Raw genomic sequence first — 25,538 nt, 5'->3', positions numbered from 1 at the left:
TACATAATAAATCACCAGTTCCAATTCAGGATTTTTTTTTGCAGTATATTTTTTAGAACAAATAGTTTTTTTTTGGGGGTTTTTTTTATGAACTGAATATGTTTATGCAACACACACAGAAAAGTACATCAGTACATGCAATTTGCTGAAGTACAAAGTACAGGTAGGGAGATTAAAGAGCTCCTTAGGAAATCTAGCTTAATAAGCCTCTACAAGGTGAAAAGATTTTATTGAATACCATCTTTGGATGGCAGAGCTTTACCAGAGCCGTATGAGTAAACACTGCATCTTCTTCCATAAAACTCTGGTTTACTTCACTGCAAAAGTGGACTCTGGTTTTTCTGTGTTGTGTATATTGAGCTGAGCATAGCTGTGAAGTCAGACCACTTTTATCAGATGGATGTATGCTGTTTCCCCTAGCAACGGCAGTCTTTTTATGACCTTTACTTGAATGCCAACAGTTAAAAAATGCATTAACCCGGATGTTGTTTCATCTCTTGGAGAGGGTTATTTGCAGTCATTGTGCTATAGCAAATGCACATAGAATGGATAGTATTTGTGTTTAACATAAATATGTTTAAAAGACATATTTATATGTAAAAAAAATTCCAAAAAAATTCACATATGTAAAATACCAGTGAAAATAAAATCTTAAAAATGCCTTATATATTAAACAGAAGATATTTAAATTAAATAGCCAGACCAGTGTACTATCATTGTGAACAAAAAATGCTAACTATTCTGCATAAATAAGTTCTAAAATGTGCTTTGAGCATTACTGAGTAAGGGTTCATGCTCAAGGGTGTATTTTTTTTTTTGCAGGATCTTGCTGGTAGCAAGTTGTCCATACACTGTAAGCATGTAACATTTGTGCTGTTATGAGATAATTGTATTGTATGGGATAGCATCCTAATTTGTGTCTGATTCATAACTCAATTACGAATGCTTTTGTACTTGCAATTACCTAAAATGTTACTGCATACTAGTTTCAAGCTTATCTAAAACTATAACCACTAATAATAAGTGGTTATATGTGGTATGTCCTGCTCTGTGCATAGTGCCCCACTTCCCCCCACTTACTATACCTAAGGCAGCTGCTTACTAGTAGGATGGCGGTCAGGATTCGGCCTTTAAAAAATATATAGATTGATTTGTTTGAGCTTTGTTGCTTATTTACATTTGTAATTTAACTTCCATTAAGCTCAACCTCTCACAAATTCCAACAATTCCAATCTTGCCTCTCAAAAATATTCTTATTAGGCCTAACTATAGCCATAACAGTGGCCTAACTGTAGTCATAGCAGTCTATGCCATGGGTTAAAAGAAGAGGTCCATTAGGGAGGGTGTGTGTGCGTGTACGCACAGATATTACAGATTCAGTACTGTATGTACTGGGTTAAGTGTTGGAGAGGTTGTAGTTGTCTCTGATCCCTGTAAACTATTAAGTAAGGAGAGTTCACCTAAATACTGACAAGACAGCTGAGGTCTGTAGTCCTGCAAACAAAGCAACAATTTAACCGCTTACGGACAGCCCTATGTACATTTACTGGGACAGAGTGGCCTGGGTGTGCAAAATCACATACCTGTACATGATTTCGTGCACGCGGTCGTGCACTTGTCAGTTAAAGCGACGCAGTGCTGTATCACAAAAAATTGACTGGTCAGGAAGTGGATAAAGTGGTTAAAGAAGTTTGTATTAGGATTATTGATTTATTGTATGCAGGACCCCTAACAATTATGTCATAATATAAAATAACATTAGGTTTATTATAATTATTGCTACTACTATTTTCTTTACTGACTACAAAACTGCAATGTTTAACATCCAGTATTTCGCTCTGGTGGAGGAAGGGGTAAGAGCAGGGCAGCCATTAGAAATTTTGGGGACCCTTACACCACTTTAGGCCTGGGCCCCCCTCGGGGCCTGACTACCAAAATTCCCCAGGGCCTCCCACTGGCCGTCCCACCGAATCCTTAATCTATGAAAAGTGTATTACATTGGCGTGGCGTGGATGCATTGTGGGGAGGGATGGATGGTGCTGGCTGGGGATGGGGTTGCATTGTGGAGCTGGATGGATGGATGTATGGTGCTGGATGGGGTTGCATTGTGGAGAGGGATGGATGAATGGTACTGGGTGAGGATGCATTGTGGAGAGGGATGGATGGATGGTGCTGGGTGAGGATGCATTTTGGAGATGGATGGTGCTGGGTGGGGATGGGGATGCATTGTGGAGATGGATGAATGGATGGATGGTGCTGGGTGGGGATGGGGTTGCATTGTGGAGAGGGATGGATGGATTGTGCTGGGTAGGGATGGGGATGGATTGCATTGTGGAGAGGGATGAATGGATGGTACTGGGTGAGGATTGGGATGCATTGTGGAGAGGGATGGATGGTGCTGGGTGGGGAAGATGATTGAGTTGCATTTTGAAAATGGATGAGAATGACTCTGGGTGGGGATGAGATACATAGTGAATAGGCTCTCCACAATGTAACTCATCTTCACTCAGAGTTATCCTCATCCATTTTCCACAATACAACTCAATCATGCCAGCTTGTTAGCTGTGGCCCTCAGGTGTCCCATCAAAGGAGAAGGAGATTACATGAAATCCTAATATACAAAGACAGCACAGGGGGCACAGCAGCACACACATGCAACTTTTGTGACTGACGCTCCACGCTGCTCTCTGAAATCTATCTGCAATTCATGCACCTGATAGGGCTGGGTCAATGCACCAACGAGCTGACCACACCCCCTAGCCTTGTCCCGGATAATCACGGTGTAAACTAACCTAGCAGCAGCCAGCCGGCTCCACCCCAGCAGGGAAGGAAGAGGAGCTAGTGCTCTGGCCTCAATGAGGAGGTTGTTGGTTAGAAAGGCATCAGCTGGCGGAGGCTCAGGCTTGATCTAAGTAATAGCTTTCTCCACTTCTTCTGTACGGAGGGGGGGGGGGTGCTAGTAAAAGGAGGGTTCTTTCTCTATAGCGGCTGGACGCTGCAGCGGTGCAATTGATAGATTTCATGTGCTGCTGTGCTGTAGGTGGAGCAGGCCCTGGCTAGCCAGGCCCCTTGGGACACTCGGGCCCCTTACTTCAGAACTGCCTGTACCCCCCTGATGGCGGCCCCTGGGTAAGAGGGTTTAGAATTTTCTTCAAGGCTCTGAGATCCTATGCCCCTAAAAACATTAGTTAAAACTCAAAAACGATTGGTGACCAGCTGAGGACAGAGTTGTTTGCGAGAAAATAAAGATTAAAAGTTAATTTTATCTCCTTCTTACTGTAAAGAGCCAATTTCTCCACTTTCTTCCATACATAACTGATTTATATTTTTTTGTACAAACCTTGGAATAAAACGTTCATCTGTCAAATCTTTATAGTTATCTTGGATTTATTTAAACATAATATTTTGATTATTAGTCTTTTTTCCTAAACTAAACAGGACCTGTTTTTCTAACCTTTCATGATAAATGGGATATCCTTTACCCTTTTCAAATTAATTGAACTTTGACTTTTACGAGGATAGCACTATACTTGCATTACATATTTTTACTCTATTTTTATGTCTCTAAATTTCATGTGCTTTTGCAGCTGCTGATTTTCACTTAGTGGAGTAGATTAACTTACTGTTAGCCAGTATTTAATGTCCTTCAACATGCCCGGTTTTCCTAAGTGCATCAAATTAAAATTCCATCCCTGGTTCTTATGCTTAATCATAGCTAATTTTTTTCTATTTAGCCATATTGAAATCCTTTTATTGAAATTTAGTTGCCATAAGTAAATTATCTACAAGAGTATTTTTTACATTTTCCATTTAGTTGCTAAATCTTTATTTCCAATCTCCACGATTAGCATTTTAACCTTAGCTGTTTCATTTATGGGAGGCAGGCTATTACAAACTTAAGGTAGTGCATTACATCTGTTATTACATTGTGCATATTTGCCCTTTTAGATGCCACACTTTTTTTAGTCTTTAGACATGCATTCATTCAAAGCTGAATTAAGACAACATGTAACAAACAAACCCTCTTTGTTTTTTCTTTTCTTTATGCACAATAACAAAAATCCTAATTAATTATGCTGTTATGGTTGACACCAGGTCAGGGTTTGTTCATACAAACTATTATAATCTTGGTTCACTGTAAAACAACAGCAGTTTATTATTTTAGTATTATGGCTTATTCAGGCCCCCTAACACTATGATTCACAATAGGAAACAAGGTCTCTATTCTGTGGAATCTCCATAGATAGCGAATGGCTTTCTATGAATTGTATGGGAAAGTGCTGCAGAGAGGGAAAGAGTGAAAAGAACTTAGATAGTAGAACTTTGGAGGGCAATAGAGAAAAATAACAGTATGATCATGTCTAATTGTTCTAAGCTTACTATAAAGGGCAATGTTACTCTAAGGGTATGATACTACTGTTTATTAAAGATGTGGCTAAGTGAGAAAGTGGGTGTGGGATTTGTTAACCACTTCAATACTGGACACTTTAACCCCCTTCCTGCCCAGGCCAATTCTCAGCTTTCCGTGCTGTTGCTCTTTGAATGATAATTACTCAGTTATGCAACACTGTACCCATATGAAATTTGTATCGTTTTTTTTCACACAAATAGAGCTAGTGATATTTAATTATCACTAGGTTTTTAATTTTTTGCACTACAAATGAAAAAAAAAATCCTTTTCTTAGTTTCTGTTAAATGATTTTACAAATATGTAATTTTTGTAATACATTTTGACCAGAAGTTATACGGCTACATTTCTTTAGTAGAAATAACCCATATCAGTGAGTGTATATTATTTGGTCTGTGTGAAGTTATAGAGTACTTGAATAAAAAAGGGCTGGCAACTCGGATGCTCTTGAATAAAAGTCCTTTATTGGTTACATGGGTACATGGGTACAGGCTATACACTGATGCGTTTCGGCTAAGAAGCCTACATCAAAGCTTTGATGAAGGCTTCTTAGCCAAAATGTGTCGCCATATAGCCTGTACCTGTGTACCCATGTAACCAATAAAGGACTTTTATTCAAGAGGATCTGAGTTGCCAGCCCTTTTTGATTAACGCAAAATAATATAATGGTTCCATACTTCGATATTTAAAAATCTCCATAGGCTACACTGTATTAACCCTATCTTGGTTACTAGTTCAGAGTTACACAGGAGGTCTGGTGCTAGAATAATTGCTCTTGCTCTGATGATCACGGCAATACCTCACATGTGTGGAAAGATCGCTGTGTATGTATATGAGACCAACGTGTGCGTTCCCTTTTGCACGTGAGCATGGGGGGACAGGGGCACTTTATACTTTTTTATTTATTTATTGGTGGGACACTGGTACAATGAAAGAAGTTTTTGTGCACTTGTACACTTTGACAGATGTTGATCATCCAATGGCGGACACTGACAGATGTCGATGTTGCAATGGAACACTATTGCGGATGTTTTTGTGCATTTGTACAGAAGTTGATAAGATACTGTGACAGATGTTTTGTGCACTGGTACAGATGTTGATGGGACACTGTGACAAATGTTTTGTGCACTGGTACAGATGTTGATGGGACACTGTGATAGATGTTTTCTGCACTGGTACAGATGTTGAGGGGAAACTGACAGATGTTTTGTGCACTGATACAAATGTTCATGGGGACACTTGGACAGATGTTCATTGGACAAGGACAGTGGTGCTTGTTGTACTGTGTCTAGCTCTCTACATAAAGTCATCACTTACACAGAGAGCTGTCAGCACAGGCTCCACCCCCCCCCCCCAACCGGGCTCAGCAGGGAGAACTGACACAGAGAGTCACGTGCCTCTATTTACACTGTAAAGGCTGTGATTAGATGCAGCCATCACGTGATCGGGAGGGCCAATCACAGCGCCCAGATCTCGAGCTGTGATGGGCTGTATCCGAGGATCACAGCCATCACAGGATTGAGTGGCCACACATGGGCACCCATTCTAAGGCCCCATTCATACCTGAACATTTTGTAGTTTGAAGTCTGAAGCTACAAAATGCTGGAGGGGAAAAAAATCTATTATTCTCAATGGAGATGGCTCACATCTACACTCCAAGTCGCCTGAAGCCGAACGCCTGAAGCTCAAAGTTCTGGACCCTTTTTTGTCACTCGAATCAGGCAGATTTAGGCGTTTTTCTTCTTTTTACATTGGTGACCTTTTGCCCTGCACAAAATCGCGGCAAAACGTGGTAAAAACCGCTGCAAAAATTGCGGTAAAAACCGCTTCACAATCGCGGGGAAAAACGCACAATTTTCTGCCTGAAAATGCTTTGCTCAGGTGTGAATGGGGCGTTAGCGGCATTCAGGCATGTCCACTCAGAACAGGGAAACTCCTACCCAGCTGTTTATGTACAGTGACCAGGTGGGAAGCGGTTAAGTAATAATGCTTTTGATGTATTATCGTGACGTTGATAAAGATCAAATTATGATTTAGGAACATTTTTAGGTGCAATTTGTGTAGAAATAATATATAAAAAAAAAACGATTACCGTATATGCAAAAGCATATTCAAGTTAGCATTTAGGTCTCTAGCCCGTTTTTAACCTTGGTTGAATAAATGTATCATTCTAAAATTAACAAAAGACAGACAATAAGAGAAATCAGCAGTTGTACTTGTTTTTTTCTTTTGTCTATTCAACCTCCACAGTGAGTCATAATATACTCATCACACTAAATCATCATTCTAAGGTAAATGTGCTTTTTATATTTAAACAGCAACTGTCTAATTTATTTCAAACTTGTATTTTCCAGCATGTGGAAACAAAGTCGATCCTGTATATGAAGCACTTCGGTTTGGGACTTCTTTGGCACAGAAGACCAAGAAGAGCAGTTCTGGAAGTGGATCTGACTCACCAAATCGGAGCTCTGTAATTCTTTGTTTAAATTAATGTCATTTTTATTACTGCATGTCATTCATTATGTTAGTGAGGGTTCTTTTGGAACACAGTCTTTATACACCAGAATTCAGTCATTTTTGTAGAGCTTCTTGGTATCAGAATATAATCTATATTTTTAGTATGCTAAATTAACTGAATTTATATAAAATCAGGATTATTGAAAAAAAATAGATTTTTGTATTAGTGATTGTTTGTGTTTTGGTGTTTCCAGCTTTAAATAATAACATACTGGACAAGAAAATAAATTCTAGGAGATTGAAAGGTACTTTTTCACTGGCCTGGGCCCTGTACCCGTTTGACCTTTAGTGTGTTTTGTTGTATTTTGAAGTCAGCCAAACTTAAAATCAATAAGATATCTTCTGAAGAAAGTTGTGTAAAATGTAATTTTGAATTGTGCATTGAGAATCTATATGTCTTAGATTTCTAAAGATTGAAGTTCTAAACTTATATAGTCCATATGCCCTGTGAAACAGCCTCTGCAGTTATCAAGTGGGTAACCATGCCTTATTTTAACTCAGGCTTATTTGCAGTGAGTTCCATCAACCACAAAACAATAATGATAATATAATCCAGTTTCACATCTCAACCTGAATGAACCTAATAAAGTAGAACAATATTGCCTCACATTAAAAAAAACACATACTGTATATTTGTTGCAGCACTTATTTATAAGTGCATATACACTTACAATTTTCTTTTAGTTCCCTTGCAAAGCCACACAAAAATCTGTTAAGTCTGGCAGTGATGTCCACCTAATGTAGCTTTCTGTGATGGCATGGAAATAATGCTGCACTGCTTCTGGATTCAGAGCAGGGCTACTACACTCATGCACGCTGTGCCTGCTTGCGCTACAGCAGGGTTAAAAAAAAAGGTGTTTCTGAAGATGTTGCTGATTGATGGAGAAACTCGTTACGCATGCATCACTTCCGGTCTCATGAGTGGAAAGCACATCAGGTCACAGGCGATGTCCATCTTTGGATTGTTACAGCTGGCCATTTTTAATATAGTATTACTGCATTAGTTGTGTTTTTTTATATATATATATATATATATATATATATATATATATATATATATATATATATATATATATATATCATTTTTTTTTTTTTTTAAACATACTTTTTATAAATACAACTAAGCATTTTACACTATGAGAGGCTGTCTCTCCGTTTTTTATTTCATTTTTGACCATTAAACTCTGGGAATAACTTTGGGATTACTACACGTAGGAGTAAGAACCCTAAGAACCTACAAGCCCTCATGATTTCCCTTGCTGTACAGTAAGGGGTTCATTGACATCTGGCGAGTGTGGTGTGCCAACTTTCAGCATAAGGTAGAACGTTCACCCTGGGAATCAGACACCAAAAGCACAAGATTGCACAGTTTTAAAAAGACTTTTTGCACTGTCACTTTAATATTTTGGCACAAATGTGAATTATATGTGCTTAGATCTATATTTCACTGGTATTCACAGTAAGTTGCTTTTGATTTATTAAAAAACAAATTAGATTTTTTACATGTTATAGCAAGCACTGCCTAAGAATAGTTGTATATTAAAAAAAGGTGTACCTATCAGCCTTGTTACTGTTCATTCACAAACCTGTAGATTGTCAATCAGACTCAGCCACATTGGCAGCTCCTACTCTGCTGCTGAAACTCTCCCTCTGTGATTTGCAGTGTCTGGGAGGGAAGCATGTGCAACTGAAAGATGATTTGGCTCAGTGAGGGCAGGTAAAATACGTTTTCAATTACTTTATGAGACATATACTGTACATCACACAGTAACTGGATTTGGTACTTGTTTAGGCTGTCGTGCAAAACCCTTTAGTCGTTCTTTACGTATAGTGGATTTAAAATGCATCTGCAGCTTTGATTCAATTAACTACCAAGGAACATACTACAGCGCAGTTAATGGAGTAGGGTGTAATTGCTATTATGCATGTGCATTTGAAGAAATGTGTAGGATTTTGCACAGAAATGAATTGATATTAACCAAAGTTAGCTTGCATCAAGTAGACAATTTGCTTTATAATGCTTAAAAAACTTACTTTGATATGTGTTATCCAATGCCCAGCTAGCTAGTTTTGTCTGTTTTCTGTAGTTAGTTAACATTTGCCTATTTCAGTTGAATAATATATATATACAGTATATATAGATAGATATCTATCTATCTATCTATCTATCTATATATATATATATATATATATAGATAGATAGATAGATAGATAGATAGATAGATAGATAGATAGATAGATAGATAGATATAGATATATCTATGTATATATATAGATATCTATCTATATATACTGTATATATATATTATTCAACTGAAATAGGCAAATGTATATGTGTATATATATATATCTATGTATATATCTATATTCTGTATATATACACTATGTATATCCACAGTCATCCAGATTATATACATGGTGATAGTTATAGTGCTAAAATCTGTACAATACTGCAATATTTATTTTGTGTCACTCTAGTGTGTACATAGATAAACAATAATCATGCTAAAGGCATCCTTCTGTGGATACACGCTCTTCTGCTTTTGACAGTTTTCTAACACACCATAAAAAGTGTAAATGTGGCTGAAGCATAAATTGACTTGTCCTTTGCCCCACGGTATGGATTAATTCTTGGATCTGCTGTTAGTTATAGGTTGTTGTCTTAGCTTGGCAATGTGGTACAACACATAAGTTGATAAGCTAATGATGGATTGCAACAGTTTTTGGCAAACAGATTTTGGAAATCATTTTTTATAAATCTGTTGCCATGATTATCTTATTCATTGTTGTGCTAAGCTACATCAATATATCCTAGTTTATTTATGGTTGTTACTTGAAGTCCCAGAGTATGGCTGCCCATTTGAAAGAGACACTGACACCATTACTTTTAACGTGTATTTTCACCTTTGCAGCCAAAGTGGAATAACATCTTCTTTATGTTTGTTACATGCTCCTTTTCACGTAGCATAACTTACATAAAATTAGAAATTACTTGTTCTGAAAAACTGATAAATTGTATGTTAGTGCACTTTCAATCCAGTCTAGCCTTATGGTGTCCCTAAAGCACATTGCAAGTTATTTTAAACAATGCAAGCTGTCCATAGAGTCCTGTGTATGAATATGTTCTCCAAAGAAACAAGTGTTTTTTTTTGTTAGGTATGCTGTCTGAAAAGGAACACACAACAACATTTCTATTGGGGGGGGGGGGGGGGGGGGGGGTTAAATTTGTCTGCATGTGTGAAAATATACTTTAAAGTGGGAAGTCCTTGCCGCAACTATTTTGCAATTTTTACCTTTAATATCTACACAATAGAGCATTAGCTCATATGAGAAATGTAATGACATATCTAATGCAGGTAATTTTTTTTTTTTTTTAACACTAATAGGTGTGTTGTTTAAGATCACATGTTTGAATTAGAAATTAAACAAAAAAAATGTGGTTGAAATTGCATTGCAGATTATAATTGTGATTTCATTCAGACATATTTTATAAGTCTTGTTTGTAATTATTTGAAAATATTATTTTTGAGTTCCTCTATGGACAATTTAGATGTTTGACGTCTGGCTTTATCAATGTAACATTACGCTTTAAGTATATGCTTAAAGTTGTGAAATGATTGAGCCCTACATGCTTATTTAATATTGTTTCCAGAAGGCATGTTGGTTTGTGATCTATGGTGGGAATAGGTGTTAGATTAATTGTTATTTGGTTGGATTTTAAAATAGATCTTTTCATGTTTTTACCAAGTTTTTGTTTTTTGTGATTCCTGTTTTATGTTGTATGTTGTGTAGTGATAAGCATGATAAGTAATGATAACCATTAAAACACGAAAGAGATGAGAACCACCTTTAATACAAATCTTATAAGATGGTAGAATACTTTGAAGGGATCTGACTTGATATATAGTAACCCTGCAACAGCTGACCAGTAGGGATAAACAGAGTGCTCTGAGTTCACTGTCAGCAAATTGGGAACTCATTGAGCTAATTAGGCCATTTTTGTTTTTTAGAAAGCATATTTAGTAAATTAGGATAGTAAAGTTCCTGTTTTTCTGTATTCCCTGTTTTTAAAATTTGTGTTTAACTCCTTTTTCTGTATTTAGTTCTTATTTGTGTGCTGTCACTCTATATTTTTCTGTTACTTGTTTACTGTTTTCTTTTCCTTTCTGAAAAAATGACTGTTTTTGCACAAAAGCAGGTAAAGGATTGTTGGTAGTAGCATTTGTAACCCTCAGGACCCAAGTAGGGCCTATAGCACCCTTAAAAAATTTGGGATAGGGGAATACAAACGCTAATTTTTTCTTAAAGCAGCTGGCTAGCAACTGGTCATCTTTTAAGGTTTCTCTAGCTACCGTAAATTGGCCATATATTGGTAGATTTGGCCAGTCAAACTGACTTCTCTATACATTAAGGCTAAATATGCTAAACCTGCTGGTGTCATTTGAGCATCCGTTCATTGAAAAGAAGGCCATTATGCAATGTTGACTATATTGCTAATCATGTAATTACATTTTTTATCCAGGTAGCATAATATCTGATCAGTAATTTACTTGATATGCTCCATTAATGGTGTTGTTATCATTAAAGGAAAAGTACAGCCAAAGCTTGTTTGGCTCTACCTCTCCTGTGAATCACAGGAGTGTAGTTTGTTTAGCCTGCTGTCTGCTGACATCATAGAGCCGGTCCAGACTGGGGAAAGATTGCGACCAAATGGTCAGGATCCACCCAGGAGCCTGGACCGGCAGCTGGCTCTCAGTTAATGTGAAGGTAGTATGAATCCAAATCTTTTCATCCAGGAATCACCATGTGTAAAAAGACAAATTCATCTCTAAAATCCAGTGTAACCACGGGCTTCACCACCAGAAACAAGATGGACCCTATTACAGAGTCACACGTGTCTATATAGACCACCAGGTCTGAAAATAGTCAGTTCCCAAAGAATCCCAGGTAATTCTGGTGTATCTTAAGGCGGTGCCACACTTGCTTGTTTATCTTGCATGTGATCAGACATCCAATTGTATTTGTGATGCCGCCAGCAGGATGCAGCAATGATGTCCCCACAGCAAGGCTTCCAAGGTACTCACAGCTTCCATGCTAGGATGGCCAGTTTATTAAAAGGAAGACAGGAGCTCGTAGTATCAACCAAGTAATCAAGAAGCACTGCCACCACAATTACAATAACGTTATTAAAAAAACTAACAGCAATACTTTAAAGAGGCATATTTTTTATTTTATTTTTTATTTTTGGGTTTACAAAACTTTAAAATTGCCTGCATCCTGCTGCCCCCATACATTCCTATTGATCCATCGCTTTTATGGTCTGCCTCTATGTCCAATAAATCAATATCTAAAAGGAAAAGCTGAAATGTATAAAAAATATGCTTTCCACTAAAAGTACAGAAACCAATTTATTCTAATACTCTAGAAAAGTTGTGAAGTGTTTATTTCATTTTATTCAATCAATAAAAAAAATAAGAAATGTACAACAAAAAGAGAGAGCAAGACTGCCTAGTGTAATACTGTTTTCTGGCAAAGATGCAGATTCAAGTTAAAAGGATTACACTCACAAACAAGGATCAGAGGGTTGCATGTACAACAAAGCAGATGTCTCCTCTCCTGGCCTGAATGAATGGAGAGCCTCCCAAAAATGAGTGGTATGGCTGGGGGATGTGTCAGAGCGAACTCCATTTCCTTATTGTGTCAAGCTGTGTTTAATGTTTAATACTTGCATGGTCCCACAGGGGCAGCATGATGTCACTTGTGGCCGTACAAGTCGTGGCAACTGTTCTGCTAGTTGGGAGGAGTTACTTTACTCACTCTGGTCTTCCTTGTACAGCCACGTGTGACGTCACGCCGCTCTGGTGGGACCATACGAGTATTAAACAGCAAACACAGCTTGACACAATGAGGAAACGGAGTTCGCTCTGACACATCCCCCAGCCATACCACTCGTTTTTGGGAGGCTATCCATTCATTCTGGCCAGGAGAGAAGACATCTGCTTTGCTGTACATGCGACCCTCTGATCCTTGTTTGTGAGTGTAACCCTTTTAACTTGAATCTGCATCTTTGCCATAAAGCAGTATTGCAATAGGGCAGTCTTGCGCTCTCTTTTCTTTGTACATTTCAGATAAAGTCCACCACCCTGTGGATTCTTGAGAGAGCTGCAGCACCTAGAGCTAAGAGAACTTTTTTATGCAGACTTTTTTATACACTAGACTGTTATAGTTAGTGTGTTGTTTATGGGGACAGCGCTAGTTTGGTGTTTTTTTGTGTGTGTTTTAATAAAAAATAATAATAAGCTAACTATAATTTTGTAAAAATATATAAATCTTGTGAGCTACTCTAGAGCAACCTAAAACTGCAATCAGCGTCAGGTATAAAGTAACCTGAGCTTACAACCTAGCGTCGGGTGTGGTATAACAATTCCTGTGAAACAAAGTGCAAATTTACAGCTGCTAAGCATTGATCCCAATCCCATAATCTGTGAAAACATATATAAAAAAAACAAAAAAATGCAGTGCTGTGTGATACTGTACCTTAGAAATGCATAGATAGTGCAACTATGAACATTAAAAAAAAAAATTTTGTGTAACAAGCAAGCTCACAGTAAAATAAATTTACTATTATTCCTTAATATCAAGTGTTCAAAAAAAGAGATTTCTTCTCCCAATTTTCATCATTCCACAGAGACAAAAGTGCAAATTGGGGTATTATTGTCCAAAAAGTGACTAGTGATGATAATCATGATCAGAAGAGGGTGACTTCACACATGTGCTTCTCTCCCCCCCCCCCCTCATGTGAATGCGCCCACCTCCAACAGTGTGACCGCACACTTAAGTTGGTTTGGACATAAGCAGTTGAACACTCCTGGGCTTTAAGTGAAACTCTCTCAGCAGGATTACACAGGAAAATCCAGAGAAGTTTTCCTCAATTTTAAAACAAGAAAGAGGCTGGATATTGCATTATCACTAGTTTTAATTATTTTTTAGGAAACATAACATTGGGGTACTTACACATTTTAGGTGCTTCCAGCACACCAAACTATAAAAGCATTAAGCATAGGATTCCTCTCCAAATTACTTCCAAATGTGTATGTGTCAGCAGCTTGTACAAACAAGCATGAATCCAAGCTCCTCCACCGTTCTGGCCCCTCCCCTACATGTGACGACACAGGGCTTATCACGTGTCTTCCTCAGGGGGATCCCCTTTTTGCCCAATGATATTACCTTTTTATAATACACAAACACTGTATTTAAGTTGTTGTCATCTGTTGCACTAAATATACTTAGCTTTTTTTCATTCTTTCAACTTCTTTTCTCTTTCCGTATTTGTGATTGATTATCCCTGGGTTTGAAAGTAGATCTTTCAGTTGTGATTTTCTATATGTTTCTTTGTTGATTTTTTTTCCTTCTTTCTATTTATTGAGAAAGCTTTTTCTTTAGCGTACCTTACCTAATCTTGTTTTAGGATAGGCATAGATATTTTACAGCTGCCTTAATGTATTTTTAATTGTATTCAATTTGTATGCTACTAAATAAAGTGGATTATTTACATAAAAACTAAGTGTTTGTTACTAATAATAAAATTATTTTACCAAATAACTATATTGAGGACAGAGTGCACTTTATTTACAAATAGGATATATCATTATCACTTCAGCTAGGCAAGAAACAGATACATATCATTTTTTTTTTTTACATTTAATTTAAGAAAACCTGCATGTTTTAATAGGGGGTGAACACAGGTCCATCCAGTTTAAATGACAAACTTGAAATAAAAACCTGTAATAGCTCAACCAACCCTACGGTAGCACATATCTATGAAACTTCACTCACCATACAAACATGATTAGTAAAAAAGATGTATTGGTGTCAAAGATAAGAAAAATACATTAAAAAACATCATACATACATTAGCATTAAAGCTATAAAAACAAAAGGACCATCTCTGGATAGGTGGTGCAATTCCACCCAAGTGACAAGAGTTGTAAAAATTTTCTAATACAGCTGGGATGATATCCCCAGGTCTAAACGACCTATGAAGAGTGACCCAAATGTTAAATCAAGGTTGAATTGAAATTCAGAAAGGGAGGATGAATGAAGTCAAATCAAAAAGTGGAAGCTATAAGATGAAATCAGTGGTTCTCTCAATCTGCATTTGAAATATTGTGGACAAATAGATGATTGTATCCACTAAATTGAGCATAAGTTCTGCAGAATCTACCTCTCTTCTTCATGTTGGTCCATGTGTCCCTCCTCTCATAGATCTATCAGATCTCTAGAAGATTGACATTCACGCCTGGGCAAACTCGACCAGTCACCCAAGGGTCCTAAGGGAGTACTAGCCTTCTTTCTATCATGGAACACCTGAAATACCAACTTTCTTTTAGTTACACTGGACATTGAGGCCCTTTATTCCTCTATACCCCAATGAAAAAGGTTTACAAACCATTAAGAAAATCTTGGACAGCAGACCATTGAACAAAAGAGCCCACAGCATGCTTATTGTGGAATTACTGGAGTTTCTGTTACAAAATAATAAATTCCAATTTGATGGCAAGTACTATTGTCAGACCCAAGGTCTATGCTAATATCTACTTGGGTGATTGGGAGCAATGGCATTCGTTGTTGTGTCTCTCCAGGACTTTGTCCTGGTACAGGTACATCGATGAGGTCCTCATGTTGTAGTCTGGTAATGAGGAGGAAGTGCGAACTTTTATGGACACTTTGGGTGTCAACCCCTAGAATTTGAACTTCACATTGGAATTTCATAAGGAAAAAGTAACCTTTTTGGCCTTGCCAATTTTCCTGGACAAGGATGGTCACTTTGGACCAAATTGTATAGGAAAAAAAACTGCTGTTAATAGTTTGCTACACACAGATAGTTTTCATCCAAAAACATTGATCAAAAATATAACGGTGGGACAGTATCTAAGAGCCCACCAGAATTGTACAAATAAACAGGACCTTGAGAAGGAAACCGTGGTCCTAAGAGAGAGATTTCACTCAAGAGGGTAAAACCAAAAATGGTTTAGTAAGGCTTATCATAGAGCAAAGGACAGCAATAGAGAATCCCTTATCTTTCAACGGAGGGAGGAACAGGACTAGGGGCAGGGACCCACGAGACTGAGCATACAATATACAGGTAAACAGGCAAATAAAGTTAGGGATATTTGCTCAATATACTGGCATTTATAGAAGGAGGATAATTCAGTGGGCAAATTTGTCTCTCAGGATCCTTGGTTGGTATACAGACAGGCCATTCCCCTAAAGACCTTTTAGTACACAGTGATATTTCTTAGACCCCCCCCCCCCCCCCCACACTGTACATGGTGCATGGAGGTATGGCCTGCTTTGGTAGCTGCGATTTTTGCCCCTATGTTATAGAGGGTGTCTCATTACGGTTACCAACAGGGAGACGTCTTGTGTGCAGACAGAGGGACAACTGTAACACAATGGGGGTCATTTATTTCATTGTGTGCTCTTGTGACGCTTTTTACGTGGGAAAGACCATCAAACCCATACTTAAACGGTTTTTGGAACACATTTATGAAGTAGACACAAACCACCTGAAGACATGTATGTCTTAAACATGATAGGGATCCCCGTTGCCTTTAGTGTTGGGTCCTTGGAGAAGCCCCCCAGGATAGAAGGAGGGGGGCAACTTTGATCAGATTGTTATCCAACATGAGTCGCATTGGATATGGGAGTTGGAGGCTACTAAGTCGTCTGGCTTGAATGACAGTTTAACTTTTGTCCCTTTTCTTGGAGGATTCTCAGACAAGGGTGGATTCAGTGTCGCCTAGGCAACAATACTAACTATTATGAATTATTTGAATGCATAATTACATTTTTTTATTTTATTTTTTTCATAGAACTTCATTTATTGTGTACAATGTGGTTGCAGTACATGTTTATACAATTTTTGTGGATGTCAATTGTATAAGAAAGTATCCCCATCGCCATGTTGTGGTTTTCCTACTGAGCTTAATGTGGACTTTACTATATTTTGTGCTGCTTTCTTCTAATATTCCTAATAATTCTCTGGGGGAGACTGAAATGTATTAAGGAAGTATTAGCAGTGCTTTGCTCCACGTCTTCCGCATGCACCCAACCCCTTCCTCTTTCATGATGAGGGAGGAAGAGACTGTCATGTTTGCAGAGGGGTGTGCTATGCAAACAGGAAGCAGGAAGTGGCACACACGGACACATTCATTGACGTCCATTTAAAGCCTGGATGCTTTACATGGTGAGGAGATTGCATTGGCAACCAGCCTCTGATACAGCCGTCAGGGATCGGTGAAACCGGTCAGTCCAACATGACCCATCTCTGGACTACCTGTCTTTGACCCATATATGGTTCCACATACTTTGCAAGACTGCTGTTTTCGAAGACAAGGGAGGAACTTACCCCAGGATGCTGGATCTGTGGACTTGATCACAAGCTGATAAGTACCAATACATTTACCTTTCTAGGGAAAAGGACTATTACTTTCTGGAAAATATTACTTCTTCAGTTTTCTGCAACTCTTCTGCTGTTTTATTTGAGGTGTGAGAGTGAGTACTCATAGGGACTCTGATTGGTACAGTGAGAGGAAGGTCAAGGAGGAATATGTTCTTATGGTTCCAGTGAGCCATACATCACTTTATTGGACACATATTCATTACCATTCCACTTGTACACCTCCTCTTGACCACTGTTACCTAGCAATGCTCCCCCATTTCTTCACAGATACCTTTCACCTCAATACAATCATCTACTTGTCCACAATATTTCAAATGCAGATTGGGAGAACCATTGATATCATCTCATAGCTTCCACTTTGTGGTTTGACTTCATTCATCCTCCCTTGATTTAACATTTGGGTCACTTTTCATTGGTTGTTTAGACCTGGGTATATCATCCCAGCTGTATTACAGCATTTTTACAACTCCTACAACTTGGGTGGAATTGCACCACATGTCCAGAGATGGTCCTTTTATTTTTAGCTTTTATAGCTTTAATACTAATGTAAGTATGATGTTTTTTAATGTCTTTTCCTTATCTTTGACACCAATAAATCTTTTTGCTAATCATGTTTGTATGGTGAGTGAAGTTCCATAGATATGTGCTACTGTTGGGTTGGTTGAGCAATTACAGATTTTTATTTCAAGTTTGTAATTTAATCTCTATACCGTGAGCTCCCATCCTCTCCTTCTCCCCCTTTTTTCAATTTGTTTTTTATTTACTCTAACGTTTTTGAGAGTATCCAATCCCCTTATGTTAGTATTGTTTCACCCTTTTTGACCTATTAATTAGGTAGGTGGAACACTGAATGTGTGTATCAGTTTGAGTACTAAGAATTGCCATACCCATTATACTGTGCTAGCTTTGGAAGGCATCTGTAAATTTTTCAAATGTATCAACTCTCTGAGATGATTCCACTACCTGGGAAATGGAGATTCACATTGTCACTGCTCTAATAGTAATGTTTAAGATGAAACCACTTTTTGTCCAGTGTGACCATGTGTCTTCTTCAGAGCATTTAAAGTAAACCATGTATGACTCTTACTACCTTCTTTATGGGTCTAATTTACTAAAGAAATATACAGTTGTGCTCATAAGTTTACATACTCTGGCAGAATTTATGATTTCTTGGCCATTTTTCAGAGAATACAAATGATAATACAAAAACTTTTCTTTTACTCGTGGTTAGTGTTTAGCTGAAGCAATTTATTATTAATCAACAGACTTTACTCTTTTTAAATCATAATGGCAACAGAAACTACCCAAATGACCCCGATCAAAAGTTTACCTACCCTGGTGAGTTTGGCCTAATAACATGTACACAAGTTGACACAAAGAGGTTTGAATGGCTATTAAAGGTAACCATCCTCACCTGTGATCTGTTTGCTTGTAATTAGTGTATGTGTATAAAAGGTCAAGGAGTCTCTGGACTCCTGACAGACCCTTGCATATTTCATCCAGTGCTGCACTGACGTTTCTGGTTTCTGAGTCATGGGGAAAGCAAAAGAATTGGCAAGGTATCTGAAAGGTAGTTGAACTATATAAAACAGGAAAGCAGGAAAGGGATATGAAAACATATCCAAGGAATTGAGAATGCCAATCAGCAGTGTTCAAACTCTAAACAAGAAGTGGAAAATGAGGGGTTCTGTTGAAGCCAAACCACGGTCAGGTAGACCAACTAAAATTTCCTCCACAACTGCCAGGAAAATAGTTTGAGGTGTAAAGAAAAAAATATCACAAATAACTTAAGGTGAAATACAGGACTCTCTGAAAAAATGTAGTGTGGCTGTTTCAAGATGTACAATAAGGAGGCACTTGAAGAAAGATGGGCTGCATGGTCGAGTCACCAGAAGAAAGCCATACTACACACATACCACAAAGTATCTTGTTTACAATATTCCAAACAGCACAGAGACAAGCCTCAAACCTTCTGGCACAAAGTGATTTGGAGTGATGAGACCAAAGTTGAGGTTTTAGGCCACAACCATAAATGCTACATTTGGTGAGGAGTCAACAAGGACTATTATGAAAGGTACACCATTCCTACTGTGAAACATGGAAGTGGATCGCTGATGTTTTGGGGATGTGTGACCTACAAGGGCACAGGAAATTTGGTCAAAATTGATGGCAAGGTGAATGCAGTATGTTATCAAAAAACAGTGGAGGAAAATTTGCATTCATCAGCCAGTAAGCTGCATATGAGACATACTTGGACATTCCAGCATGACAATGATCCAAAACACAAGACCAAGTCGAATTGTCATTGGCTACAGCAGAATAAAGTGAAGGTTCTGGAGTGGCCATCTCAGTCTCCTTCAAATAGCAAACATATATACAGTTCCTAATAGCACTACAATCTATCAGTCGTATGCATTGGCATGTGCAACCTGGAAAATATAAAATGAACTAAAACCCAGTGCAGCTACCAACCACTGGAAAAATGGACAACAGAATGCAGAAAACAAAAAGCAGCGCTCAGTGGGAATAGTATAAAAGCGTATTAGTCTTTAAATAAGTAACAAAATGAATACATTTATTGCACTAAAAGTCAAATAAGCAAAAAACTGCAGCAACAGTCAATAGTAGTATAAATACTTGCGGATGGTTGCAAAGACAGTCATAAAAGCATATATTTAAATGAGATACTGGTATTAATTAATCAATGATACAACTACTGGGTCCAGATGAGAGGGGGTTAACATCAACCACTCGGCTTCAAGATAGATCGTGAAGAGAGCTATCCCAACTCTAGGTGGATGGTATAGGAATCCCGGTATATGAAAGGGGGATGGTGTCTCAAACCTGCATGTTTACTTATTTGACTTTTAGTGCAATACATGTATTCATTTTGTTACTTATTTAAAGACGAATATGTTTTTATGCTATTCCCACTGAGCGCTGCTTTGTGTTTTCTTCAACTCAGTCTCCTGACCTCAATATCATTGAGCCACTCTGGGGAGATCTCAAACGTGCAGTTCATGCAAGACAGCCAACGAATTTACAGGAACTGGAGGATTTTTGCCAAGAGGAATGGGCAGCTTTACCAACTGAGAAGATAAAGAGCCTCACCCACAAATACCCCAAAAGACTTCAAGCTGTCATTGATGTTAAAGGGGGCAATACACGGTATTAAGAACTGGGGTATGTAAACTTTTGATCAGGGTCATTTGGGTAGTTTCTGTTGCCATTATGATTTAAAAAGAGTAAACACAGTTGATTGATAATAGATGGCTTCAGCCAAACACTAACCATGAGTGAAAGAAAAGTTGTTTTGTGTTATCATTCATATTCTCTGAAAAATGGCCAAGAAATCATAAATTCAACCAGGGTATGTAAACTTGAGCACAACTATATTTTACCAATGTCTGTGTTCACCTCAAATATCCAGTTCTTTAGGCCATCTGCCTTCATTATGAAGACTAATTAAGAAAAAAGTTCTTGGTATAATGGTAAAAGGGTTACAATAAAAGATTCCATATTCAGAGTCACTCTAAAGAAAAGAATATATTAAAAACAAAATGCAATTGCACTATTTATAAATTATAATGTCACTATACAGAGAAGAACATTTTTACACTTCTTTGTCAATAATTGGTCCTTTTATGGGTTGTTGACAACTTTCATATGAGAAAATATGAGAAAAGGTTGTTATGGTGGAAAATGCTATCCCTTTGTGCACATCAATATCGACAAATCGCTCTCATATTTACTCCTACTATCTCCTTAACAAAATTAAAACAAGAACACCCAACTAGGCCACTAAAAGTTTGAGAGATACAGTCAAATCTGCTGCATCTGAGAAAGCTATTTGCAATATTTGCACAACATGTATGGCAGGCATAAAAACACAATTTTAAGTTTACACCTTAAAACAAAACTGTTGGAGCATTTACAGACTACAGCAGTAATACAACTGCATTCTTTATACAATTTTATAAAATATTTAACTACAAACTTACTAAAGGTAAAGTGGATCTACAGGTACAAATTCATGTGAAGCTTTAGATATGAGGGGAAGAAAGATTTTTGTTTTCACACAGTTGGAATATGGAATTCAGCAGAGTTTCACTTCATTCACTAATCTCTGGGGAAAATTCCATTGCAAAATGTACTTTCCCTTGCAGAGTAAACAGTCTGTTTGCATTTAGTAAGTCATCCGCTATGCGTTTGTATTGCTGTCTGGATTCAACTGTTGGAGCTTTCCCTTTAGCAATGTAATTTAAACAGGAAGTTGGATGAGATTTCCCCAAATTTGGGATAAAAACCTTACCCAGGTTCTTACTCTGCTCCATTCAGTCTTAGAATGAAATTAACTTTTTTGCTGAAACTTCCACTGGAATGTGTTTTTTTATATTGTTGAGTATGTTATAATAAATAAATGCAGTATTACTTTTACAAATAAAATCTTTTTTTTTTCTCCTATCTTTGATAGACTCTGTCAATTTCTTTAGTACAATCTTTTTCATGTTATACCTTTAGGTTTCTCACTAATATTTTTGTGGTCTGTGAACCAAGTACCAGAACTTATACTGCCCTTTCTTTCATCTGAGAACCTTCGGCCTCCCCCCATTTGATTTTTCTCTGTCACCGCTTACCTGGGGGTGTTCTAGATACTCACTTAGCCACCAGATCCAGCGTTATCCCACTGATATCTTTCTATCAACAGACACCTCTGTGTCCCGTGCCGCTATCCTACTTGTGATGTCATCGAGAGGTCCGCTAGCTCTCCTAGGGTCAGCCATTCGGGTCTTGCGATGGCATGCCGTTAGGCCCAACCCCCTCCTACTTCTGAATGAATGACTAAATATGCACGCCACTTATCTCAGGAGGCCTAGTGAGCACTATGCACGTCATTCCTTTAATGAAAAAACAAACACTACCTGATTCATTTAGATGTGGGGAGGAGAGGTGTAGAGGGAGGAAGTTGATATAGAGGGTGAAGGTCCTCTATAGGTTGGCCTTATCTTTAATTCTGCCCATATAAAGTCATATTTTGTTTCTGATTAGATGTCATTTAAAGTAAATCTGTGAACAGGTTATGGACATTCAAATATTTACATATTCTTAACAGGTAGTAAATACCGTGTTTCCCCATAAATAAACCCGGGTCTTATATCCATTTAAGACACCAAAAACACACTAGGGCTAATTTTTGGGGTAGGGCTTGCCATGCAGGAACATACCAGTAAAAGGATCATATAATGCAAAAGGTGCTGCTGCAATACAACTGTGCAAACACCCCTGCCGTATATCGCCACTCTGCACTTCCATTGCCTTCCCCGAGATGTCTTCTCTGCTCTGAACACTGCAGGGAGGAGGGTCTAGATCCCCGCCGACACCCGGCGATTCTATCACCTGCCCCAAGCTGTCTTCTCTGCTCTGAACACTGCAGAGAGGGGGGCCAATATCCTCTGCTGACACCTAGCACTTCCATCCCCTGCCCCAAGCCATCTTCTTTGTTCTGAACACTGCAGGGAGGGGGGCCGAGATCTCCCGCGGACACCCAGCATTTTCATCGCCTGCCCCAAGCTGTGTTCTCTGCTCTGAACACTTCAGGGAGGGCGGGTGGGATCCCCTGCCAACAGCCAGTAGATCAGAGACACACACACACACAGCACACTGCCGTAACAGAGGATTATACCGTGTTTCCCTGAAAAGCACAGAAGCACTTCAAACTAGGGCTTATTTTCAGGGTAGGGCTTATATTGCAGCCCTCCTGGAAAATAGTGCTAGGTATAATTTTCTGGGTAGGTCTTATTTTTGGGGGAAACACGGTAGTTGCTAGTAAAAAATAACTCTCATAGCCTGCAGCACTGATTGAGCAGGAAAAATCCAATGGGGTGGTTGTACAGAAATCAATCGGTAAATTGACTTCTGTACAACCTCCTTGCCAAAACATGGATTGAAATTCAGACAGTCCCTGGTGAACCAGTTGAATTTTGATCTATGTATGGCTGGCTTAAGACAATGATAAAGAACCAGAAGCTTGAGTGGCACATTGTATGTTAATATACTTTTAAACCAATCTATTCCTAACTCTATACCTTAATTGCACATGTCAAGCTATTCTGAACAATATAAGCTTCCTATAGGGTCTGATATATAAACCTGCTCTAAAGAGGCAACTAGAAAAGTGAGAAATGTTTTTTGAAATATTTTAGGTGTGTTGTATGAATGGGAGTATATAACAAACATATAAGGGGGCTTTCTCAAAATTGACTGCATATGCAAAAAGTGGAAATACACTTTAAAGGTGATATGTTCTTCTGGTAGGTCATTTTCAAACTTGCAGCTCATTTGCTCGCTATCTGGGTTGTCATCAGTCCACATTGTGGTTATTTTGGACAATGTTTATTTTTTGAAAAATACTCTCACTTTTCAAGTGGTCACTGGAAAAATAAGTGAGGGAAGAAACCTCTTTCAAGTGTGCAGTAACTCTAACTTTTTTAATCTTTACCTTTCTAATTTTCAAACTGGTAATAACGGATCTAAATTTGGCTGCCTCAGCAGGAATCATCATTAGGTCAACTTCTGATGAAAGGACTTGTTGGAAAACCTCCTTTGATCAGTGGCTTGCAGCCAATCTGCAGTGGAAAGTCCCCACTAGTGATGGACGAACGTTTCGCCCGGCGGTCGTTTCGCGGCGAATTTCCGACTTTCGCCGTCCGCGGGTTCGAACGCCTTTTTCCGTCGTTCGCCCCGGCGGACTTACGTGTTTAATGTATACAAGAACTTTAACCTTTCGTGACACGTTTATCATGTGTTACAGGACAACCAATTGAGACATGACAGCTCATGGACACTTGGACATTCCCCCTAACCTATAAATACACCCGATCCGGTGGCCATTTTACATTCTTTCTTCTGTCACTGTAGGGAAAGGATCCTGTGTGGAGTAGGGACAGAGAAAACGCTAGCTATTTGGTACACAAAAGTTCTTTTCAGGACTGGTATAGGTGTTAGGTCAGCAGCCTGAGTTTCTTTTGTCAGTTTAGATAAAGGGACAGAGCGCTGTATGCTGCTATTTTAGGGACAGCTCAGCCAGATTAGTCTTTCTTCATCATCATCATCATCATCATCATTAGCTGTTACTATCAGGTCCACAAAAGAGCTATTCCAGCTAATCGTTCCAGCCTACTCTTTTTTGCCAATTTGTATAGGGACAGGCAGGAAGCAGTGTGTCAGGCAGTGAGGATAATTTTAAAGACTTGCTGTTACTATTAGTTCCACAAAGGTTCTTTTCAGGACTGGTATCAGTGGTACGGTAATAGGCTTGTACACGTATAATATTCTTTCTTCCAAATATAGAAAGAATATTATACTTGACTGCTGCCCTTCTGCTGCAGTCTGCTAATCATTCACAACTCACTTGTTCCACAAAGCTCTTTATCAGGACTGGTAACTTGGTCTGTCTAGGGTGCTACGGTACATAGGCTTGGGTGCGGTACAGTCTGCTGTTCTGTAAGGACCGCTATCGGTCCACAATACATAGGGTTGCCGTGCACTACTGCTGACCGCTGCCCTATACTGCAGCAGTCCTTCAGCGGTATAGGGACTGACGCACAGTCTGCTAAACACTAATACACAACCTGCTTGGTCCACAAAAGTTCTTATAAGGACTGGTAACTTGGTATAGGGTGCTACGGTACATAGGCCTGAGTGCGTTACAGTCTGCTGTTCTGTAAGGACCGCTATCGGTCCACAATACATAGGGTTGACGTGCACTACTGCTGACCGCTGCCCTATACTGCAGCAGTCCTTCAGCGGTATAGGGACTGACGCACAGTCTGCTAAACACTAACACACAACCTGCTTGGTCCACAAAAGTTTTTATAAGGACTGGTAACTTGGTATAGGGTGCTACGGTACATAGGCCTGAGTGCAGTACAGTCTGCTGTTCTGTAAGGACTGCTATCGGTCCACAATACATAGGGTTGCCGTGCACTACTGCTGACCGCTGCCCTATACTGCAGCAGTCCTTCAGCGGTATAGGGACTGACGCACAGTCTGCTAAACACTAATACACAACCTGCTTGGTCCACAAAAGTTCTTATAAGGACTGGTAACTTGGTATAGGGTGCTACGGTACATAGGCCTGAGTGCAGT

General features: G+C 38.7%; 1 protein-coding gene across 1 annotated transcript in view; it reads left to right on the top strand.

Moving 5' to 3' along the window:
- Positions 1–25,538, top strand: part of STAC (SH3 and cysteine rich domain) — a 378,751-nt gene that overhangs the window by 222,152 nt on the left and 131,061 nt on the right. The window contains exon 5 of the mRNA XM_077491753.1: positions 6,763–6,878. Coding sequence (XP_077347879.1) covers positions 6,763–6,878 — 116 coding nt within the window. The remainder of the gene's footprint in view (positions 1–6,762; positions 6,879–25,538) is intronic.

Source organism: Lithobates pipiens, unplaced genomic scaffold, assembly GCF_037356315.1.
Source record: "Lithobates pipiens isolate NorthernLeopardFrog02 unplaced genomic scaffold, aLitPip1_a1.2 Scaffold_19, whole genome shotgun sequence".
NCBI lineage: Eukaryota > Metazoa > Chordata > Amphibia > Anura > Ranidae > Lithobates > Lithobates pipiens.
This window is presented reverse-complemented; position numbering and strand designations above follow the sequence as displayed.